Consider the following 21838-nt stretch of genomic DNA (forward strand, 5'->3'; position numbering starts at 1 on the left):
CCCTGTTCACAGGCACTGCATGGATGACTTATGACTTGAGTTTCTGGCCCAAGCTCAGAGGTCGGGACCGAGGAGCTGCCGGGATTCCAGAGAAGGACCCTGGAAAGGCCAGGGACGGACAGTGGGGCAGTGGCAAGAGCTGGCATTTTCATCGCTGGTGTGGTTGTAAATCACCCAGCGATTGTGCCTCTGGAAATCAACTCTACAGAAATAACCAAGATGTTTACGGCAGGCATTTACGAGAAGGGAAATTGGAAACATCCCAAATGCCTGCCAATCGAGGAAGTGCTCGGCTATCCGTGGAAGGAACGTTCTCTACTATGAAGATGACACGTATATGATCTAGGTCAGGGAATGGGAACTGTGTGTGAAGTGATGTTAAATATAAAAGGCCAAACACAAAGCCGGAACTCATCCGCTGATAAAAGGCATGCTGGGAGGCTACAGAGACCACAGTGATTTGGGTGTTCACAAACAAAATTAAATGTTGTCTACCATCGGTTTCTAGTTTGGCTACTTCAGGTCCTGTTACAGAAACCCAGGATGTTCTGGGTTCAGGGCAGGAGAGCGACATGGTTCTCTGAGCTCCATGGACTGTTGATGATGGACAGCCCTTATGGGCCTGCGGCCTGGACATTACTCCTGTGCTGGGCCCTCCTGCCCCTGCCCAGCATGGCACACATTTGCCCAAGTCCTATCAGAGCCAGCATGCTCTCATCTGCCCAACCCCGAGGCCAGGGAGCCAGGGAGGGTCACATACCCTCCTGGTGCCCACCAGTAAAGCAGTATATAATGGCCAGGTGGTACTGTGGTAGAGTTGTTTGCAGGGTGGGAAAGTAGTAAGAGGAAGAAGCAGAATATAAACAGCAAGAGATTCCTGAGTGTTGGTGAGGAAAGCCTTCCTGTGGTGTAGACATCACCGAGACACATCAGAGCATTGTGGGACTCTAGCAATGGGTTCTGAAAGTGGAGGCGGCTTCAACTCGCTCTATTGAAACCACCTTGGTTACTCTGTTTTCTGCCTCAAGCGTGGATTCTGTTTTTAAAATTATTATTATAAGCAAGAAAAAGCCCCCACAACAATTTCATGTACAAGTCCCTATTTTCTACTGAATCGCTTAGGTCCAGATTACAAATATAAACGGACCTCCCCTGTCATTTTAATCAAAGGTAGAAAAAATTTTTTCGCTACCACGCAAATAAGCAGCAGCTTGATTTAGTTGAAATCCACAAATCCAGGCAAGCGGAGGGCCTGGTGTGGTGAGTGAGCATGTCTGCTGGGCTGTCCAGCCTCCCTGCCTGAGCCCCTGGCCCAGACCCTTCTGAGCTGAGCCCACTGGGGCGGCCCAGGCTGGGTGCTCAGGCTGCTTTAAAAGAACACCCGTTTGTTAATGTACATGGAAAACTGTTGAACCAGCCGAGTGCATCTGCCGCCTGCTTAGCCCGTTCCAGAAAGATCTTTTGTGGATCTGCCTGGGAAATTGGGGGGCCAGGATGGCGGTTTTCACTGAGAGGACATCCCAGGGTCTCACTTGTGTGGAAGCCTTTACAACACAGATCAACAAGGGTCTGGTTCTTTTACTCAGCACTTCTGGCTGTTTTTGGCCCTACAATTTAAGAAACCCATGGACTGGTCCACATGTGATGTGGGCCCTTAGCTCTGGCTGGTTGTCAAGCATTCCTGCTCCCGAGCATCCAAGTTAGCAGAGTGCAGATGGGGATTTCCCAGGTTGTTCAGCCACCAGGTGTGTCTTCAACAGGGCCGTGTCAGCCCTGTTGGCAGCCAGGCCAGTATCTGCGAGGCCAGGACAGGGCAGAGAGCCGGAGTCAGGTGCACGGGCCCCGTCCTCCAGTGGACCACAGATATGGGGGTGGTGGAGAGAGGAGATGCTGCACCCCTGGAATGTACACCAGGAAGGAGGCAGTGGAAGTGCCGAGTGGCCGTGGAGGAGCAGAAGCAGGGGATGCCCAGTTACATGAGTCTGATGCCTGCTCTGCGCCAGGGCCTCCACACGCCCTGCATGAGGAAGCCCCAGGCCCAGGATGCAGGGTCCCAAAGTGACGTCCGTTGTCAGTGCTTCCCTGTTCTGCAGCCCCCACTGTGGGGACAAGGTAAGACCAGACCCTCCTGCCCATCAGCCTCTGCCACCAACACCAGCTCAGCTCAGTGGGCAGAAGGTAGGCTGGGCCCCTGGCTTGGCCAGCAGAGCAGGGAGGAGGCAGGTCCCCAAAGCAAGTGCCATGGGGGCTGCAGGAAATCCATGTCAAGGGCAAGTTCCAGGTGGCAGCAGGTGGTCAGGCATGGGGGCAGCTAAGAGCCCTGCAGGTGGAAACCCAGGCCAGACCCTGTCCCCCGAGGGCCAGTGGGCTCTCTGTGTCCAGGTGAGAGGTAGGGTCAGGGCATACCCTCAGGTTGGATAGGGAGGAATGAGAGAGTAAATGGGGCTGGGAGCCACTTGCTGGCTTGATGCTTCTGCCCAGTGTGGCAAGAGAGTGACCCTCGAGTGTCACCATGGGCTGGCATGGCTGTAGCAGTGCTGGGCACCCACATGCAGCTGACCAGACCCCAGGCAGCTCCAGGGTTCATTCCCCCACCCCACCCCCATGTCCCCTGGCCAGCCTCTCTGCTGTTGCGGTTCCTCAGTAGACTTTCTATAAATGGCTTTATGAAAAAGTGTTTTCTTTGTTTTATTAGCTTTACTTGATTCATAAGAGTCCCCACTTGGTGCCCAGGAGGCTCCTGATCTGATCACATTCTTCAGATAACTTTAAACCTGAGTGCAGCAGCAGGTGCTCCACCGGGCATCTCATGGTGACCTCGAGGTCCAGGGGAGCCCCCACCATGCCTTCTCCCTGAACTTCACCCCCACCCGGACCCCCACCTTTCTGACTTCTCCCCCACAAGCTATGCCCCAAGTGGCGTTTCCAACCCTGCAGCTGGCCGCCACCTGCCATGCCATTCGTGGATGACTAGAGCATCAGGCAGCCTATCCAGACGCAGTCCAGGGACTGTTGCCTCCCCACCTGCCTGGTCTGTGCCCTGCATCTGCACCCCGTAGCCCCTGTGGGCAGGGTGGGCGTCTGCCAGGCTCCTGGTACATCAGTGGCCCTCTGCTTTGATCAGGGGCCCCATGGCCTCAGCCCCGCAGGAGACATTCTCCACCTACAGGCACTCCCCACCCTCCCACAGATGCTAGTTCACCCCACCAGACGCCCCTTCCCCATCCAAGGAGGGCTTGGGCGCTCACCCTCCCCTGCTGGCCTGCTCCCCAGAGTCTGACCCCTCCCAGTCTCTCCCTGTCTTCCCAGAAGGCTGCCCTTTCTTGTCCTGCAGGCCTGAGGTATGCTGAAGCCCAGCACTTCCACTCACTTCCACTCATGGTGCTTGGAGGTCAGCCCTTACTCTCTTATCACAGTCTGGACCCTCTGCCTGTCCCCAGCATCTTGATTGTCTATGGAGAGCCACAGTGGAGGGCCAGAAACAGATAAATTATTATAATAGAGTGGGCAAAGTGAGCCAAGACATGTAGAGTATAGTGTCTGGTGGAGACTGAGCTGACTTCCTGTGGCAACTGGAGGTGTTGAATTGGGTCTTGAAGGAGGCATAGAAGTTGGCTTGGTGGCAGCGGGGTTGTGCTTTAGGATACAGACCTAGGTTCTTGTCCCTGTCATTCTCTCAGTAATTGTAAATTTCAGGTGGGTAGATGCTGCACATTTCGAAGGAGAATGGCGCTGGTGCTCACCTTACTGACTGTTGTCTGTGATATTCGAGATGTTGGGGGCCTGGCCCATGGTCCTTACTGCACATGCTTCTTAGCATCGGGTCTTCTGGGGAGCCTGCTTGTGATCCACATCAAGCAACTGGCAGAGCCACTGGAAAGGGGGTGGATGCCTGGGGAGGGGGCAGAAGGAGATTGGGAATGGTGGTGACTGAGAAGCTGGCTTCAAGGATGGGAGAGGGGAGCTGGGGGAGACTGGCCTAAGGAGCGGTGGTCATCAGGGGGCCAAACTGCTTTCCTGTGCTCTCACTCCAGGTAGTGAAGCCATGGAGCGTCCTCTAGCTTGTGAGCTTTGTCAGGCACCTGACCAAGCTTTCAGGGAAACTTCCATGGGTCTTGAGCTGGAAGACTGAGTTCCGAGGGCTCCCTAGCGTCCCGGCTGCTTCTCCCTGCTCCAGGCACAGCCTCAGCTGGCCCAGGTCCTCCCTCAGAGTTAATGGGCACTGGGGTGCAGGTTTGGGTGACCAGGAAGACCAGGGTGGGGTGACCAGACTTGGGGGAGGGTAGGGCATCTCTTTCTAGAAATTTTTTTCAAGCTGGAACACAGGAGCAGGAGAAACCCTACCCCATAGGGGCTTCCAGAGATGCCCCCATACTCAGCAGGCAGGACTCTGGGAGAGAAAGACCTGCGTCCAAGAGCAGTCTGTTCTCCAGCCTGTGTGCCACCTGTAAGGTCCATTATTGAGCGCTTGCTGGATGCCGGGAGCTTGCCTGCCACGTTCCTGGTTGCCTCCAGAGACTGGCTTCTGCCTGCCTGGCTCTGCGGTCATCTCAGACCCTTGCCATCATTCACCCAGAGCCCCCTGCAGAAGAGACAGCGGAGTCTGACCCGGAAGGACATGGGGCAGCAGGGCAGCTTGTCTGGGATGGTCCATCTGGCTGTTCCTCTTGTTCACTTTAGGCACACCCTGCCGTGTACCCGGGAGGATTCCCGGCTCACTGTCCCTTGGTCCTGTACTTACCCTGGCTGGACAGCAGCAGGTGGACAGGCCCTGTAGGCCCCTCCCCACTCCAGGGACGAGCTCACCTTTGGGCCCCATGGTTCCTCACCCGGCGCCCACCAGGCTTGTGAGCAGCCCTCTGGCTGTTTGGAACTTCCAGCATCAGTGGGGATTGGATTCTGACACTGGAAGCCCTGACTATTCCATGGAGGCCTGTGAGCCGGTGCTTGGGTGTCCATGCCCTTTGGGGGCCCGAGCCCTTTGGGGGCCCGAGCATGAAGGTGGCAGCTCAGCCCTATGCACCTGATACCCTCCGCTCTCCTGGGCAGGAAGTGGATGGGAGGACCAGGGATAGGCTGGGCTGGTGAGGAGGAGGCCAAAGCAGCCTCGGGCAGGCAGCCACCTGGGGCCTGGCTCAGTCTTTTGGGGCCTGGCTCAGCCTTTGCAGTGGCCCCGTGAGCATTTGCTGCTCCTTGGGTGGGTGGGGAAACAGGCGCAGAGGGTGCAGCCAGGAAGAGACAGAGCAGGGTTCAAACCCAGACCTGCTTGAAGCCTCAACATGCTCTCTCCCAAGCTAGTGTCACTGATCAAAAAAAAAAAAAAAAATCATCCTTTCTTTGTTTTTTTTTTTTTTTTTCTTAAAATAAAAGAAAATTTTGAGACTGCAGCTCATACACAGTGAGAAAATCACACAGGACAGAGGATGTGGAGTGACTAGTGTGCCAGACCCCAGCTCCCTGCCCCCGCAGAGGCAGCCACTGCTCAGTTCTGACTTTGAAGAAGCAAAAATATAGCTCTAAGCACACCTATTGATCATAAAGACCTGGGATGTTAAGAAAATGTTCAATTAGATCTAGTGTAATATTTGCTTTTTCCCAAGGAAGTGAATAGTCCATTTTAATGAAGTTTTTTTTTAATTGTATTATTCTTATTGCTATTTTGTAAAGGCAAGTTAGACTTTTAAAAAATTTCGTGTATTTGTTTTTGACTGTGCCGAGTGTTGTGGTGGTGCGCAGGCTTCTCACGTGGTGCCTCTCCTGCGGCAGAGCATGGGCTACTGGGCGTGAGCCCAGTAGCTGTGGCTCCTGGGCTCTACAGCGCAGGCTGCATAGCTGTGGCGTACAGGCTTAGTTTCTCTATGGCAAGTGGGAGCTTCCCAGACCAGAGACTGAACCTGCACCCCCTGCGCTGGAAGGGCAGCGTCCTAACCACTGGACCACCAGCGAAGGCCCCAAAGTCTTATCCCAAAAAGGATTATAGCAGAAATGTGTTCTCTGTTTAAGACATTGCTTTCCCGTCACCTGGAGCCTGGGCTCAAGCAGCTGGTGAGCCTCTCAGGCTCTGTGGGCAGCAGGGGCGGCGCGGGGGGTGGGGTGGTGCTGGGTTCCGACGGGGGCTGTGCCTGCAGGGCCTCTGGGGAGGGAAGACAGAGGAGGGGCCTGTGGTCAGGGGTGTCCCCCGCCCCACCGGTCCATGTGCTCAGCCTTTGTGCCCACCTCCCATGGCAGCCTCCAGTCTGGACCCTTCCCCAGACATTTCCTGTTCTGGCTTTGTCTCATACATGCTGGGTCTAATGTTCTTCGAAAATGATCTCAAATCAAATTAAACCAGCGGTGGTGACAAGTCGAATACCGTGGAGGATCTTCTGATGGACCCCAGGCTCCCTCTGGCCTGTGCTCTCCGCCGGCCCCGGGACCCTCACAGGCCTGCTCTCGGGGCTCTGGCTTGCTCTGCCACCTCCTGCACACCGTCCTCCTCTCAAGGGTCAGTGTTTGGGGAGTCACATGCAGAACCTCTCAGTGACCTCGGCAGCGGTCACCCCGCCTTTCAGGTTTCCTTCTCCCAGCCCTCCAGGCTGGTCCCTGCTCCTCTCAGAAGCGCTGATGCTGTGGGTAGGTAAACGTCTCCTCCGCTGTGGGACTGGCCGCCTCTGCTGTACAGTGGCAGTGGAGGATCTGGGGGAGGGGCCTTCGCCTCCAGCTTTGCAGCGTAATTATGTGATGCTTCTTCTTCCCTCCAGAACCTTCAGTGAGTCCCCACAGGCTGTGCCTCCCTATTCCACCGTCTGTAGCCGGGCCAGCGTTCATTGCTCTAGGAGGACCCTGGGTCTCGAGGACTTGGCATAGAGTGAAGGAGGGTGCTCGCTGAAAGGCCCCCAGACAGGCCCTCAGTCCTGCCGGTCTGTGAGGATGCCAAGGCTGGGGGTCTCACAGGAGCTGAGTGTGCCAGTCAACTGGGATCTGCCAGCTGCTGGGAAAGAGGCCCCTATGGGGCTGGCACGAAGGGTGGGGGGTGTGGAAGTCTTTTGGGGCGGGGTGCCCCTTCCTCAGGGCTTCCCAGGTGGCTCAGATGGTAAAGAATCTCCCTGCAATGCAGGAGACCCAGGTTTGATCCCTGGGTCAGGAAGATCCCCTGGAAAAGGGAATGGCTACCCACTCCAGTATTCTTGGGGCTTCCCTGGTGGCTCAGATGGTAAAGAATCTGCCTGCAGTGTGGGAGACCTGGGTTTGATCCCTGTGTTGGAAAGGTCCCCTGGAGAAAGAGAATGACTTACCACTCAGTATTCTTGCCTGGAGAATTTCACAGATTGAGAAGCCTGGCGGGCTATAGCCCATGGGGTCACAAAGAGTCAGACATGACTGAGCAACTAACATTAACACCAACTAACACATCCCTTCCTCACACAGATCTCTGCCCGAGGCTGGGCATCATGACTGAATGCTGGGTTTTCACTGGGGGGATTAATTGCCTCTGTTTCCTTGTTTCTCCCCCAGGGGGGCTTTTTCTGTGGTCCGACGCTGTGTCAAGCTCTGCACCGGCCATGAGTATGCGGCCAAGATCATCAACACCAAGAAGCTGTCAGCCAGAGGTAGGGAGGGAATGGCTGTGATGGCCGGCGGGAGCCGGGGCAGGGGGAGCCTGTGCTGGGGTTGGGGCGTGGCCTATGGCTCCCTGGCGACACGGAGCGGGATTCGTGGCTGCAGTGTGGTGTGAACGGGGTTCATGGCTGTGCAGGGCTGGGAGCAAGAGGCACCCACGCACCCTCACACCTGGAATTGCACTCTTGCTCTTGTTCAGGGGCTTGTGGAACCCCCGTCTCTTCTCCCCAGGGCTGGAGGGGAGAGGCATGCAGCCAGGTGGCTGACATGGTCAGATAGTGTCATCTGCCCAAGAATGTGGGCCAGAGGAGGATGTAGGGACCTGAAGACTTTGGATGCTTGAGGGGCCACCTGAATGGCATGTTTCCTGACTCGGACCCTGCCAGTCTTCTAGGCCCAGGGATGCACGTGGGGACTCATCTGACTGTGCTGGGAGGGCTGGTGGGGGGGGTGCCTGCAGGGGTGGATGTGATGCTGGCCACGAGCTGGCCTTGGGTATGTGGCCTCACCCCATCCGGCACTTTCCAGGCCCTTGCTGGGGGACAGCCTGTTCTGGGCAGACAGACAGACCCCTGATCCAGTGGTGTTCCATGTGGTGGGGGTGGGGCAAGATGTGGGGGGAGGGGATGATATGCGGTGAGTGAGTGTGACAAGGCCATGGTGGAGGTGCCGCTCCGAGCAGGTGAATTCAGAGCACAGAGGTGAGGGGACAAGGGAGGGGAACCAGGGAAGGAGTCTGGCGGGACCTGCCACTCCTCAGTGCTGTGGGGATCCCATGGATCTCCAACCCAGGATTGGACAGGAGGGGGCGGATGAGCCTTGGGCAGATAGTGCTGAGTTAAGCCCTCTCTCACCTCCTCCCATGCACACCCACGACCCTGGTTAGCATCCAGACACAAATCTAATTGAGAGGCTCCTTCTCCTCCAAAAGGCCCTGACTGTCTGCAGTCCTGGACCACATCCCGCCCCACAGTTGGTGCAGAGAACACCTCTGTCTGTGGGGTCTGCAGCTTCTAGCCCAGCAGCCTGCGGGGGCGAGCAGCTGAACCTGCTGTGTGGTTCGCTGAGCCGTGTGTGGGTGTTTGGGTGCCTGCTGTGTACCAGGCCTTCGGGGCTGTGTTTCCAGGGGCAGGCGCTCTGGTCCCAGCCCATGTTGAAAGGCTGGTTGTGCACCAGTGGGGTCAGTGCTGCGTCCTCATTTTTGCTGCGGGTGTTAGGAGGGGACGGGGTGACACAGGGCACTGTGGAGACAGGAGGTCTTGGAGCCGGTGCAGCCCTGGGGCATGTGTGGTAGGAAGGCTCAGATCCTGCAGCTGGACTGATAACAGCAGTGACACGAAAGCTAGTATTTACCAGGCGTTTGCTGTGTGCACTGTACTGCCAGATGCAGGGCTGCTTCTGTGTCCCCTGACACTGGGTGGGTGACACTGGTCGGATACCGTTGTCACAGGTGTTTGGGAGCTGTGTCTGCATACGTTGCGTTTCTAAAGCAGTAGGAGCACTCTGCTTCATTCCCCCAGGCTTGTGCCAGGCCACAGGAGGCAAGAGAGTCCACCTTCAGGTGCCCCCTGGACTGTTGAAGGAGACCTTCACTCATTCGCCAGCTTTACCCAGCGCCTCCCACGTGCCCGGCACTGAGGACGGGGTGATGAGCAAACACATCCAAACAAACCACTCCAGCCCCATCTTCGGGGTGGGAGCCCAGGGGAGAGCACAGGAGATTGGATGGGTCTTGAAGGATGAACAGGAGTTTGTGAGACTCAAGCAGAAAACCACTTGAGTATGAGTATGTTTCCATGGAATTGGGCAGCTCCTTACAAGTATATTCACACTCTACTGTTTATACCCTTAAAGTGAAAGTGTTAGTCGCTGAGTCATGTCCGACTCTTTGCGACCCCATGGACTGTAGCCTGCCAGGCTACATGGGATTTTCTAGGCAGGAACACTGGAGTGGGTTGCCATTTCTTATTCCAAGGGATCTTCCCAACCCAGGGATTGAACCTGGATCTCCTGCATTGCAAGCAGATTCTTTACTGAGGATCAGGAGCCGTGGAAGTCCGAAATTCCCCCATGTTCCACGATTACTACCTGCTCTTTCTTCTGCCCCCACAGCAGCAGGCCTGCTGCCCGCTTCCTGACGGCCAGCCTGCTCTCTGCCCTTGAGTCCCAGAGGCTGGGCCAAAGAGATCCTGGCTCACGGCGCCATTGTGGGGCTGTGCAGACCTGGGGCTCCGTCAGCCCTGCTTCCAGCCTCAGTGTCCCAGCTGGATGCAGCCCGGGCTGGGCGGTGGGAGACAGGGCAGCTAGCCAGGGCTGGTCTGGAATTGGAGCAGCCAGCTCTCGCCTGCTGTCACCTCCCCTCAGGAGCACTTCCCCTGTGAAGACACTCCCTGCTTTGCCTCCGCACTTGGGCCCTTGCATTGCTCAGGTCTGTGAAGGTCTTGGGCATTCCCCCCAGCCTATTAAACTCATTATCATGGAAAATTTCAACCACCCCCAAATATAGATAAAATGATAGAATGAGCCCCCAGCTTCAACACAACAGTTTTCAATACTCGGGCAATTTTGTTTCATCGGTAACCCTCCGCATGCTCCACCCCCACTCACATATCTTGCGGCAGATCCCAGACTACCTGTCATTTCACCACAGTGATCAGCGTGTTTCTTTAGTGGAAAAGGGTTCTAAAACCAACCAGCCACCTCCCTGTATAGGGACCCAAGGGTCTTCTGGCCCTCCCCAGCCCCTTCTCAAGCTGAATGGGCAGCTGGAGGGGTAAGAGGAGAGGGTCTCGGACCCCTGACCCTCATCTTCGTGCTGAGTGTGGTCCAGCAATGGGGTTTGGCTCATGGGTTTGGTTTGGTTGCTATGTGGCCTTGGCCACATGGTCCTGACTGCCTCAATGTGTGACCTTGGCTGTGTTACTTAGCCACCCTGTACCTCAGTTTTCTCAGTTGTAAAATAGGGATAAATCTAATCGCTACCCAGAGGGGCATTGTGAGGGAAAGAGGAGTGAGGTGCTTTGGAGTCAGCCTAGCACAGTGCTGCCCAAATACCTTTTGCTTTCTTTTGCGTTTCTTGCCAGACTATCTTGCCCAGCCTGCAGGCGCTAGGACTCCTCCTCCAGGAAGCCTCCCTGGGTCCTCCCAACCAGCTTAGAAACCGGGAAGCCCGAAAGCAGTCACTTTACAAATTTTTCCATTGATCATTTGCTCCTTGAGGGCAAATGCAGAAGTTCATCTCTGCACCTTCCCAGCTCCCAGCCCAGAAGCTGGGAAAACACATGTATGAACATCCCACCCTCTTCTGACTACCCTTTGAGGGCTGGCTACATAAAACCCAAAGTTCTCACCTGGCCTGAAACTGCTTTCGGCCCTGTCTCCTCTCTCCCTCCCAGCAGCTCTGGTCAGGCACTGGCTTCTTCTGGTTCTATATACCCCAGCGCCTTTGCACATGCCTTCTCTGAGGCTCAGACAGTAAAGAATCTGCCTGTAGTGCAGGATACCCGGGTTTGATACCTGGGTCAGGAAGATCCCATAGAGAAGGGCATGGCAACCGACTTCATTATTCTGACCTGGGAAATTCCATTGACAGAGGAGCCTGGCAGGCTACAGTCCATGTGGTGGCAAAGACTTGGACATAACTGAATGACTAACACTTTCACTTTCCTTCTAGAAATGCTTTTCCTGAACTTTGTACCTGCTTAACTCCTGTTGATGACACTTCCTCAAAGGGATCTCCCTTGAGCCTCCAGTAGGAATCTGGCACCCAAGCACCCTGTTTTTATTTGATGGCTGTCTCACCCACTACACTGCCAGGCCTTGTGGGCAGGGCTTCATCTGTTTCGTTCACCATTGTATCTCCTACCCTCCACCCAGGCCCTGAGAGGTGGGGAGCTCTCCATAAATCTTTTGGAATGAATGAATGCTTTGAGTGAACGGATTTTGAAGGAGCAGACAGGCAGCCTGTGCTGGAGTCAGGTTAGTCTCCCAGGTGTGAAGCTGGGACAGGGATTGGGTGGAGCAGTGTCTAGAAGGTGTGCTCCAGGGTTGGGTTTGCAAGGGAGATCCCTGGCCACCACACCCCTGAGCATCTGGGGAGTCCAAGTCCAGGAGAAGTTCTGTGGTGAAGCCAGAGAGTGGTCAGGAAGCAAGGAGGGGAGGCCCGGAGCCCGCTGCGCCTCCCTGAGTCCTGGCGTTCACCTCGCAGCCTGCACCTGCTGCGTCCTGCAGGGTCAGACTTGATCCACACAGAGTCCTGACTCCAGACAGCGCTCCCTCCTGAGAGAGGCCATTCAGAAATGCTTGCCCCAGCTGTTGTCCTGGAAGGTGGGGGCAGGGGATCCATGGGTGGGGAGTCTGCTAGGCAAGTGGGAGAGTGGGGAAGTGGAGACTGGACTCAGAGGTTGGAGGGGAAGCCCCTCTTCTGCCCGCTTCATTTTCAGTGCAATGTGGAGGGGCCTCACCCAGCCCTGCAGTGAGGGGGGTCCACTCCTGAACCGAGGAGACTGGCTTAGCCTTTCAAGGCTTCCAGTGATAAAGAAAGCGGCAGAAGGATGCTGGCGCTGGACACAGAAAAACTGTCCCATCTGGTAACTGACAGTTCTTGGAGCCACGAGGACACTGCAGATTACATCCAGCTTGTGCCAAAGGCAGTAAGAGTTAGATTTTTTAAATTTAATACTTAATTAAATAGAGGATTGTGAGACATTCAGAGTCTGTGAATGTACTGAATACTAAGAGATTATTAAACTACCATTAACAAAAGCAGTTAGAGGAAAATTAATTGACGGGGGTGGTGGGGGTAAGCCGCTCATCATCAGGCACTTATTGTTGCTCCCGCCTCCCTCTCCCCTCCCCTTGCTCCTTGTTGGCACCAAGTGGCTGCTCTTTAGGGCTCGTTTGGTGGCCATTTGGAGGACACCCTGTGGACCGAGCTCTGTTAGTACTCGCGGGCCCCTAGCAGGTGTCCCAGAAATGACCCCGGTCAGCAGCTGACCTAGAGGAAGGAAGGAGGGACACGGCTGCACCGGAGCGAGGGCTCAGGCCCCTGGGTATTGTGCCCTGACCCTCAGCAGCATTTTCGCGAGGTCAGTGGTGGGAGGCCTGTGCCATGGACCAGGAAACAGAACCTCACAGAAGCAGAGTGGCCCAGGAACCCATGGTTGTGATGAGCAGAGCCTGGGACGCTGGCAGCTCCAGTTTTCACCCAGCTGCCGAGGGTCGAGGGTCGAGGGTCACAGGGGGATCAGGTGGGAGGGCTGACCTCCCAGGTGGGAGGCTGACCTCATAGTGGGTGCTCGCAGCCCAGCTGGGAGACTCACCCTACCCGTGAGGAGGCTGAGGCCACGGATGAGATCCGGGCTCACCTCTGACCCTCCTCCTGACCCCAGGCTGATGCTCGGTTTACCTCCAGCTACCTTCACGTAGGGTCACGCCCTTCGCAGGGTCCAGATGGCCCCTTCTGCCTTGGGGGGCGCCCCTGTCGGCGGCGGTGTAACGGGGAGGAGTTATCTGGTCTCTAGGGGCTCTGGGGCTGAGCCTGCACCCCTGGCCAAACCGGCCCGGGCCCCTGCTTTCCTGCTGCAACCCGTGCTGCCGGTTTCCTGTCGGCCCCCACGACCCACAAGCGGGAAGACATCCCGAGACAGAGGATAATGGGCGCCGGGAATTCGCCGAACTGGGTTACTGGAGGACGCGCCGCCGGCGCCGCATTGCAGGGGCGGCGGAGCATGCGCAGCGGGCGCTGGGGCGCCCTCCCTCCTTTCCTTCCCTCCTCTCCCCTCCGCTCCCCACCCGTCCCTTCCCCTTCTCCCCCCTCCCTTCCCCTTCCCTCCCTTCCCCTCCCCCCTCTCCCTCTCTCGAGCACCCCTCCCTCACCTGAGCACCCTTACGGGGGACATTCCGCAGCCACGCCCCCTCCCTTGCAGCTCCCAGGGCCCCAGGGTCCCAGGGCCCCAGCCAGGGCCTCACTGTATAATGTCCTAATTTCAAATAAAAAATGATTTTTTAGAATAAGTATGTCCTAGGCTCCCAGCCAGCCTTTGGTGCACCTTGCTCTGGAGGACCCTGGGCAATGGGAGGGGTTTTCCCTACGGACCCCGAGGGTGCAAAGGAGTGGGGGTCCCTCCCTTTGCCCCAGGGTCAATCTTTAACTGGACAGACCCATTTATCCCAGATTCTGTTGTCAGGGCGTGGGTTTGTGTGGAGTTGCAGGTGTCCTGGTGCAGGTGGGGAGGGAGTAAGAGGGAAAGTTGGGGGCTCTTGTGGGAGGTGACCCCCCCATTCCCATCCCACTGGGAGGATGGAGGAGCAATGAGGGAACCAGACTGGGGTGGCCAGATTTTGCAGTTAAATTTGAATTTCAGATAGGCAATAAAAAATATTTGAGGACAAATATGTCCCAAACTGCATGGGACATGCTTCTATTCGAAAACTGTTTACCTGCGCTTGGGACATATTTATATTAAAAACATACTTGTTGCTTATCTGAAATTCAGATTTAACTGGTCTTTTTTTTGAGCACACCATGCAGCATGTGGGATCTTAGTTTCCCAGCTAGGGATCAAACCTGTGGCGCCCTGCAACAGCAGCATGGAGTCTTAACCACTGAACCATCAGGGAAGTTCCAAACGAGCCATTTTGTGTTTTATCAGGCAGTGCTAAACAGAACTGTTGAGAGAACACGTCTTTGTCATTAATTTGTTAACCAAACAGGCTAAGTCAAAACTACTCCAAACTGGGCGAAGGCAGAGGAGGAGAAGAAAAGGAGTGGGGCCAGGCTCTGTGGGCAGGAGTCCTCGGGGACACCCCCTCCGTGTTCTTGGTGGCCTCGCCTGTGAGGAGGCGAGACGGGGACACCCCCTCCGTGTTCTTGGCGGCCTCACCTGTGAGGAGGCGAGAGTGGCAGCTCTGGGGCCCTGCTGATGCTTCAGGGGTGTGTCTGGTTCTGGGGCAATGCTGTCCCTGTGAACCCCGGGTCCCATGGGCTCTGGGACCTGCTGGCTTGGATGATACACATGCTCTGTGTAGTCAGGCCGCAGCAGTTCCCATTAGGCTGTAGAAGGTCAAAGGAGTGTGGGGAGGTGGCCCAGCCCCAAAAGGAGGGTTGGTCCAGGGTTATTGGGAAATGTTCCTGAGCTCCTGGACTCTCTGGAGGTTGTTTCATCAGTTGTTCCTGTCATCCCCCCAATCTGAAGAGCTCCTTCCTACCACCCCTGCCCACCCCACATGCACCAAGAGCTCCCTCCAGGGGTTCAAGGGGCACCCGCAGGTTTGAGGACCCTATTTCTGTCCCACTTTACAGCTGACAAAACTGAGGATATGACAGGATAGTCATTTATGGTCGGATCACCTCTCTTTTTGCCTGTTAGTCAAGGTGGGAGCCCGCCATAGGATTGTGGGCATGACCAAACCCAGGACAGGCAGCCCAGAGAGCTGAGGTGGGCGGCAGGCTGCGCCACACAGGCTCAGGGCCCGGGAGGCCACTGCCCGTCACACAAGCTACGCAGGACAGAGTGAGCAGCCGACTCCCCGAGGCAGGCTTCATGGTGATGAGAGAGCGGGGTGCCACTCGTTCCCCCAGGGGGCCGTGGTCGCTTGTTTGAATAATTCCTTGCCTGCAGGGGGCTGAGGCCACCAGTGGGGGACAGGTCAGGTCCGAGCCTGGGAGAAGTGCCACTTGGCTGGAGGAGCAGGGTGGGGTGCCTACAGCTAGGCCATTAGGGGCCCTCCCGGTTTCACCAGACTTCAGGGCAGTGCATCACACGGGCCTCAATCATGAGATGCCACGTCTTTCTGCAGTGGTAACATGCTGGGTAATGTTGGCTTTGAGCCTGAAGAGGGCGCCTCAGCTCCCTGGAAGAGCTGCTGAAAGGCCAGACCAGAGGGACCATGGAGTGAGGGCTCTGAGGACCACATGGCCGGCTCAGAGGTCTCAGTACAGTGGGGTGGGGAGCCGCAGGATGCCGGCCGAGCTCCCAGGCACCTGGCAGCTTGTTCCTGCCCCTCGAGAGCCCTTTCTTTGTTGCAAAGAGACAGTGGCAGCTGCAGAACGCACACAGGTGCCCTTGCTGGGCCGTGTGGCTGCCAGGCGATGCTGGTGTGATAATTGCTGGTTGCCTTTTAGAAACAAAATCTGCTACAAGAAGCTACAGTGGCAGCTGTTCTTTTCATCCTCATGGCCCTGCCGGTGCCACCAGGGGCTGCAGCAAGACTGGACTTCCCTGGGGCCTCCTGTGCTGGATGCAGAGCAGGATGAGATGCCCCCAGGACCCTAGGCGCTCCCTGGGTGAGCAGGCTGGGCTCACGCATGTCAGCCAGCCTTCAGCAGAAGCCTGGTGGGAAGGGTGAGGCCTCTGGACCAGTCCCCCTGGGTAGTGGCCCAGCCCCATCCCCCCACCCTCCAGCCTTCCTGGGCCCTGTCGGAAAGTTGGGAGCGATGTTAATAACAGCCGAGGGCCCTTGGCAGTTCTGCAGGCCTGTGAAGAGCCCAAGAGCTGGTCCGTAAACAGCAAGCGCTAGTTGCAGTGGTCCTGAGGCACTCCTGTGCCCTGTAGTGGAGGAACCACCAGGGTCTCATACTGTGCTCACCTGCGAACTTCATCCTCCCCCTGAACCAGCTTGTATCCAGTGACAGTGATGGGATGGTCAGGCCCTGTTGCAGGACACTGCGCTGCCCCTGGAGTCGGGCTGGTTTGTCCCATACGTCCCAGGCCTGGGAGCCCTGTCAGGAGGCAACAGCCCCCGAGGCCCTGGCCTGGTGATGTCCTTCCTGAAAGACCTGTCCTCTGCAGCCTTCCATCCTGTGCCTAGAAAGGGGATGAAGCCGAGGTCGGAGCCTCCAGCATCACCGTTGCTGGTCCGAGTAGTTGTGACCAAATGCCAGGGGTCCTGCACCAGCCAGAGACAGAGCCACCCCTCTGCTGGGTCGGGGGAGGGCAGATGCCGACGCTGTCCATCTCGGGAGGTTTGAGGAGAGCTCTAGCCTCCGGGGGGAGGGGGAAGCTTCCATGTCCTGTTCTGTGTCCAGCTGTTGGCTTTGCAGGGTAGGCGCGGCCCAGGCTCCCTTTCCCTCCAGGCGAAACCAGCAGTGGGCTCAGACCGGCAGATGCTGGTGCTTACTCTTGAACTGGCCTATGACTGCCCTGGTGCACCCACCCCCAGGCCTGCCCACCCCCTTCCTGGGACCCAGAGGATCCTATAGGTGGTGGCACAAAGTGCCCAGGCTGAGGGCACCGTGGAGGGTGCCAGAGTTTCTGCTGTGGACTCCATTGGCTGCTCTGAATGTCCAGGGTATTCTGTCAGATTCCGACCCAGCAGCTTGGAACCATAAGAGCTGCCTGCCTGTGTTCCCGTGCTGTGTCCCGCTGGACCCTCACAACTTTGGGAAAACGTGAGTTAAGGACTTTGATACTGGGTAGTCATTAACATGAGCCTAAATGAAATGGATGTGGACGTCCATGAGCCTGCAAAGACTCTAGAAAGCTCTCTGTGCCATCCGATGGTGTAGGCGCTAGAGACAGGTGGGAAGGAGAGGAGGGCACCCTGAATGAGGAATCCCAGGGCCCAGTGGGGCGGGGCACCTGGGGCACAACGGGTCCTTGTTCTCATGCACAGCCATGGACTCCCACCTCCCTTTGGAAGAATAGAAGCGCCTGGAGAGGAGAGGGGAGCCAACTGCTGGGGGCCTGAGTGTTGCCTTGGAAAGAGGCTGGAGGAGGGAAGCAGGAAAGGCAGGGAGGGTGACAGGCCAGGTGCCCAGCTCTGCAGGGCGGGCTGCGGGGAGGGGCTAGCTTCTGGGGCAGGGGCCAGCAGTGGGGGTTTCCTCTCTTCGGTGGCCTCTCTCTGGACACACTCCCTAACTCTTTTCACACATGGGAAACAGACTCGGAGCGCAAAGCTTGGCCCTATTTAGGGCCCTGTGCCCAGTATCCCCGTGGTCACTTGAGTCTGGCCCATAAGTGAGCCTCCCATGCCCAAGCTTGATGATGTTGGTGTGAGCCCACCAGCCTGGAGGAAATGGAGCCTGGGCAGCACCCAGCCTGTGGAGCCAACAGCTGGACACAGGATAGGATGTGGGAGCTACCTGCCACCCCCTGAAGGCTATGGCTCTCCTTAAATCTCCGGAGATGGGCAGTATCAGTGTCTGGCATCCCCCCATCTGGGGGAGGGTTGGCTCTGTCTCTGGCTGGTGCAGGACACCTGGCATTCGGTCACAGCCGCTCAGGTGAAGACAGGAAGGCAGCCGAGGGCAGGCGCTCCTGCTTGGGCACCCCACAGCTGCGTCTTCCTGCTCTGGCCGCACTGCATGTTCAGGCGGGTGATTCTATAGACAAGTCGCTGCCTGGGGCCTGGCCACACACACACTCCCACACCTCATAGCCTGAGAGCTGGCCCTGTCCACCCCTTCCCTGTGGGCACCCTTCTCCCCTGAGACCTCAGCCACAAGGGGCGGGTGTTCCACACTTCATGCAGGAGTGAACCCAGGTTGGGGCTTGACCCTGATATGACGCTTGGACTCCCGCTGGCTCAGTGTCCAGTAGCTGCCAGGTTTGGTGAGGTGTCCTAGGCAGCAGCCACAGTGGCCCGTGACCTCTAGCCGGTGCCCTGACATGTTCCAGCCTCCTTGTCCCCGGCCAGGGGTCCAGTAGCCACCCAGAAGGAGAGAGCAGCCCAGAGCCCCCTCCATGAGCTGGGCAGTGTGGACCTTCCATGCAGGATTTCATGTTCGGTCCAGCATGACAACATCCTCACTTCTGACTTCCTCGCTTGTCCCAGGCTGAGCCGGGGGAAGCGGGTGGCAGCCCCTCCCGGTGGCTGGGCCTCCTGTCCTTCCTCCTCCCCTGCCCGGCACCTCGCAGGTGTCCTTCTGCCGGTCACAGCACTGCTGCTGCTCCTGGCAGCTGGCGAGGGGCCAGCCACCCACCCACGTCCCTCCTGTCGCCCTTCTCCTGGCTCCTTTCACCCCCCACCCCACTCTGCTGTGAGTCACCCACAGCCAGAGAGCAGGTGGAGGCTGGGGGGTTGGGATGGCAGCTGTCACCGGGCCTTGGGTCCAGTTCTGATCTTGGGGACACAGCTCTTTGGGTGCCTGTTTCCTCTGCCGTGACTGTGCCCCACCCCGCAGGGCGCAGGCATCCTCTCCCACCTCCAAGGGCTGCATCTCCCCTCCCGCCCTCAGCAGCCTCCTCTTCGTTCTTGACTCAGCTCTGGGTTCTCCCATCTGGGGGTCTGTGGCTGGGGGCGCCCGCCTCGCTGATGAGTTTAGGATAGTGCAGAGCTGTTTTGAGTCTCCCGCTGCCGTTCTTCAGGGCATCAGAGTGAAACAGCTAACGCTGAGACCACCAGGTGGCGCCCGCGGCCCGATGGCTGTGTGTGGCCGCGCCAGCCCCTTCCTGCTCCTTGGGGGCCCCCTGCCCGTCTCCTTCATGGTGGGCGGTGGGTGCCAGCTACAGCGCAGCCCCAGTTGGACCTCTCCCCGCCTCCTGGGGCCTCTTAGGGTCTGGGAACTGCACTGTGCCACCTCCCTTCCCGGGTCCCCTGGCCACCCACCTTGGGGACCTCCAGGATGCGGGGTGTGCCTGGCACTAAGGTCAAGGTAGAATCACTCAGAAGCTTCCAGGCCCCTTGTTGCTAGGGACACAGGCTGCGGAGCTGTGGGGTGAAGCCTCCTGGGCTGTGGCAGGAGCTTAGGGTGCAGGAGCCGCTGATCACAGGTCCCATGTAGCTGGTGTCTTTGACTAAAGTTCTTTTTGTTTTGTTGGATAAGCACTTTCTTGGGGGTATAAAAGAATGCTGTGTTTTATCAGTGGAGTGTTTCTCGGCAGGAGAAATAAATAGCTTGTTTCTGCCTCTGCTGACTCTGGGGAGCAGGTGTAAATGTCATGTGTGTGTGTCAGGTTGCCCCAGACGCACCACACCAGTCATCTTTGGCTACCAGCCCACAGGTACTTAGGTGGATTTCCATGGGTGCGGATGCATAAGATGCCTGAGCTTTTACAAGATGCCTGAGCTTTTACAAGATGGCTGAACTCAGGAGTTCCCCTTTAGAGCATGACATCAGAGGGGCTGTGGGAACTGAAGCTGTACCCCCAGGAATGGCAGACTCCTCCAGAACCCCCCTCTGGCATCCCCCGTGAGTCCTCCCACCCCCTACCTGCTGTCCTTGGGGCTCATGGTATTGCTGCTCTACTCCTTGGGACCTAGGATGGGTGTCCCCGGGCTTCCTGGGACATGCTCAGTCTGTGGGTGGGAGGAGGGCAGAGAGGCCTCCTTTCAACAGGGTGGGCTTCTGGAGGCTGGAGGGAGCTTGGCTTGTGCCCTCACTCCCTGGCCCCTCATTCTTCCACACCCTGTTTCGGAGGTTACCCTGAGACCCCAGAGGCAGTGTGCGTGAGGGGAGATGAAGGGATCAATGCAGGGGAGGGGGCCCCACACTGTCTGGGGGCAGGATGTGTAGGGGTGTCAGTGGGGTGGATTCTCAAGGCTCGCTCATCCTTGGATGCAAAGCTGCACAGGTGTGGGACACGTGTCAAGCCACACACCAATGTTAGGAACTAAACACTAGCTGACATGGCAGTGAGTCCCAAGCAGCAGGTGTCTGGGTCTCAGGGCAACTCTGGACACCCAGACCCTCAGGGGCACCAGGCCACAGCTCTGGGAGGGCCCTTTTGAGTCTCTTGGCTGGGCTCAATGCCCCCATGACCTCTAGAGCCCTGGAAGTTGCTGGTTGGCCCCTTTTGGGGTCACTCACTGCCCGCCCAGCCAGGACATCACTGCAGTGGGCATGGCAGGGCCTGGCTGCTCAAGAGGACTCTTGGACTTCCCTCAGGAGGGAGCACCAGGCTGGGGTGCCCAGCATGCTGAGGGGTCCTGGTTGGGGTGGGCAACCTTCTGACCGTGTTTGCTCCATGGGCCTGCTCGGTGGTCACTGCTGTGGTCTTCTGAGTCCAGACAGGTCTCTGGGGCCAGAGTTCCGGGAGGGAGGTGGGTAGCAGGCTGAGCAGGTGCAGCAGCCCCGAGAAGCCACAGAGCTTGCTCAGGGTCTCTGGCCCATCAGATGTCCTGTCCACCAGGGGACGGGTTAGGTGGAGTGTCCTCCCAGGTTCTCACTGACAGTGGGAGGCACTTCTTGTGCGAAGCAGACTGGGTTAAATTTGACTCCCCCAACCATGTCTATGGTTGTCTATTATTATGTTAATTTTGAAATTCAGAGACTTTGTAGAGGGGCATCCCTGGTAGCTCAGCTGGTAAAGCAATGCAGGAGACCCCAGTTCGATTCCTGGGTCGGGAAGATCTGAGAGCAAATCAGAGGATGTGGGCAGAGCTGGGATGCTGGGTTCTTCCTCCCACGGCCACATGCCTGGCCCGAGGTCAGCCTACTGGACCCGAGAGGGACAGCCTCCTCCTCCAGCCCCTTCCTATGGTTTCTGATTCCCATCCAAGGTCACAGAATATCAGCTTAGATTTTCAATTTCAGGACAAGTATTTCAGCAGCTTTTATGACACACTCTCATCATATTTAACCACTGACTTTGTGATTACTGTAGACAGGACCAAATTAAACAAAACAAAACAAAAGAATACTTTTCCCTGTGAGAAAAGTAACACAAGGTTGTTGTCAAAGTTGGGGGAAAAATATAAAGAATAAAACTTACTCATAATTCTGCCACCCAGAGCAGAGCAGTTACGATCTTGATGAGATGGCCGCACTTGGACTTTGACCAACTTAGAACATGTGTCGTGATACAGAGTTTCAGAGCTGCTCTCTGGTCAAGTGCTGCTGTGCCTGACATGGAAGGGAGACAGCCAAGAGGGTCAATAACCTGCGTGGCCATGGGGTAGACATCTGCACCTGGGCTGGGCAACCTGGTGCCCCTTCTTGGCCCTAAACGAGTCATTTATCCCCCAAACACACTCAGGAGTAGAGCAAGATTTTTTGGATGGGGCTCTGCCATTGGTGATAAGACTCAGTAATACAGTTGTTTAAATTATCTGCTTCCCAAAGATGGGTCTCCACATGAGTTTTCTCCTGACTTATTTATGACTTATTTAAATCAGGCGATTTTTCCAGGAAAGACGACCACCTCTGCTCTTATCACCTTACCGTCCTGGGCTTTCTCTGACCTCAGCCTTGCTCCAGCCCTGTCTGCATGTAGGTGAGCTATTCATGAGCCATCCACATCAGGAGGAAATGAGCTATGACATTATGGGGACAGGGACAAAATTGGAATATGGACTG

At 56.9% G+C, this 21838-nt stretch overlaps 1 protein-coding gene across 10 annotated transcripts in view; it reads left to right on the forward strand.

Moving 5' to 3' along the window:
* The window catches only part of CAMK2B (calcium/calmodulin dependent protein kinase II beta), an 88645-nt gene that overhangs the window by 25033 nt on the left and 41774 nt on the right, over positions 1 to 21838 (forward strand). For all 10 annotated transcript variants that reach the window (XM_068972868.1, XM_068972876.1, XM_068972870.1 and 7 more), the window contains exon 2: positions 7495 to 7589. In XM_068972868.1, coding sequence (XP_068828969.1) covers positions 7495 to 7589 — 95 coding nt within the window. The remainder of the gene's footprint in view (positions 1 to 7494; positions 7590 to 21838) is intronic.

Source organism: Capricornis sumatraensis, chromosome 5 (assembly GCF_032405125.1).
Source record: "Capricornis sumatraensis isolate serow.1 chromosome 5, serow.2, whole genome shotgun sequence".
Lineage (NCBI taxonomy): Eukaryota > Metazoa > Chordata > Mammalia > Artiodactyla > Bovidae > Capricornis > Capricornis sumatraensis.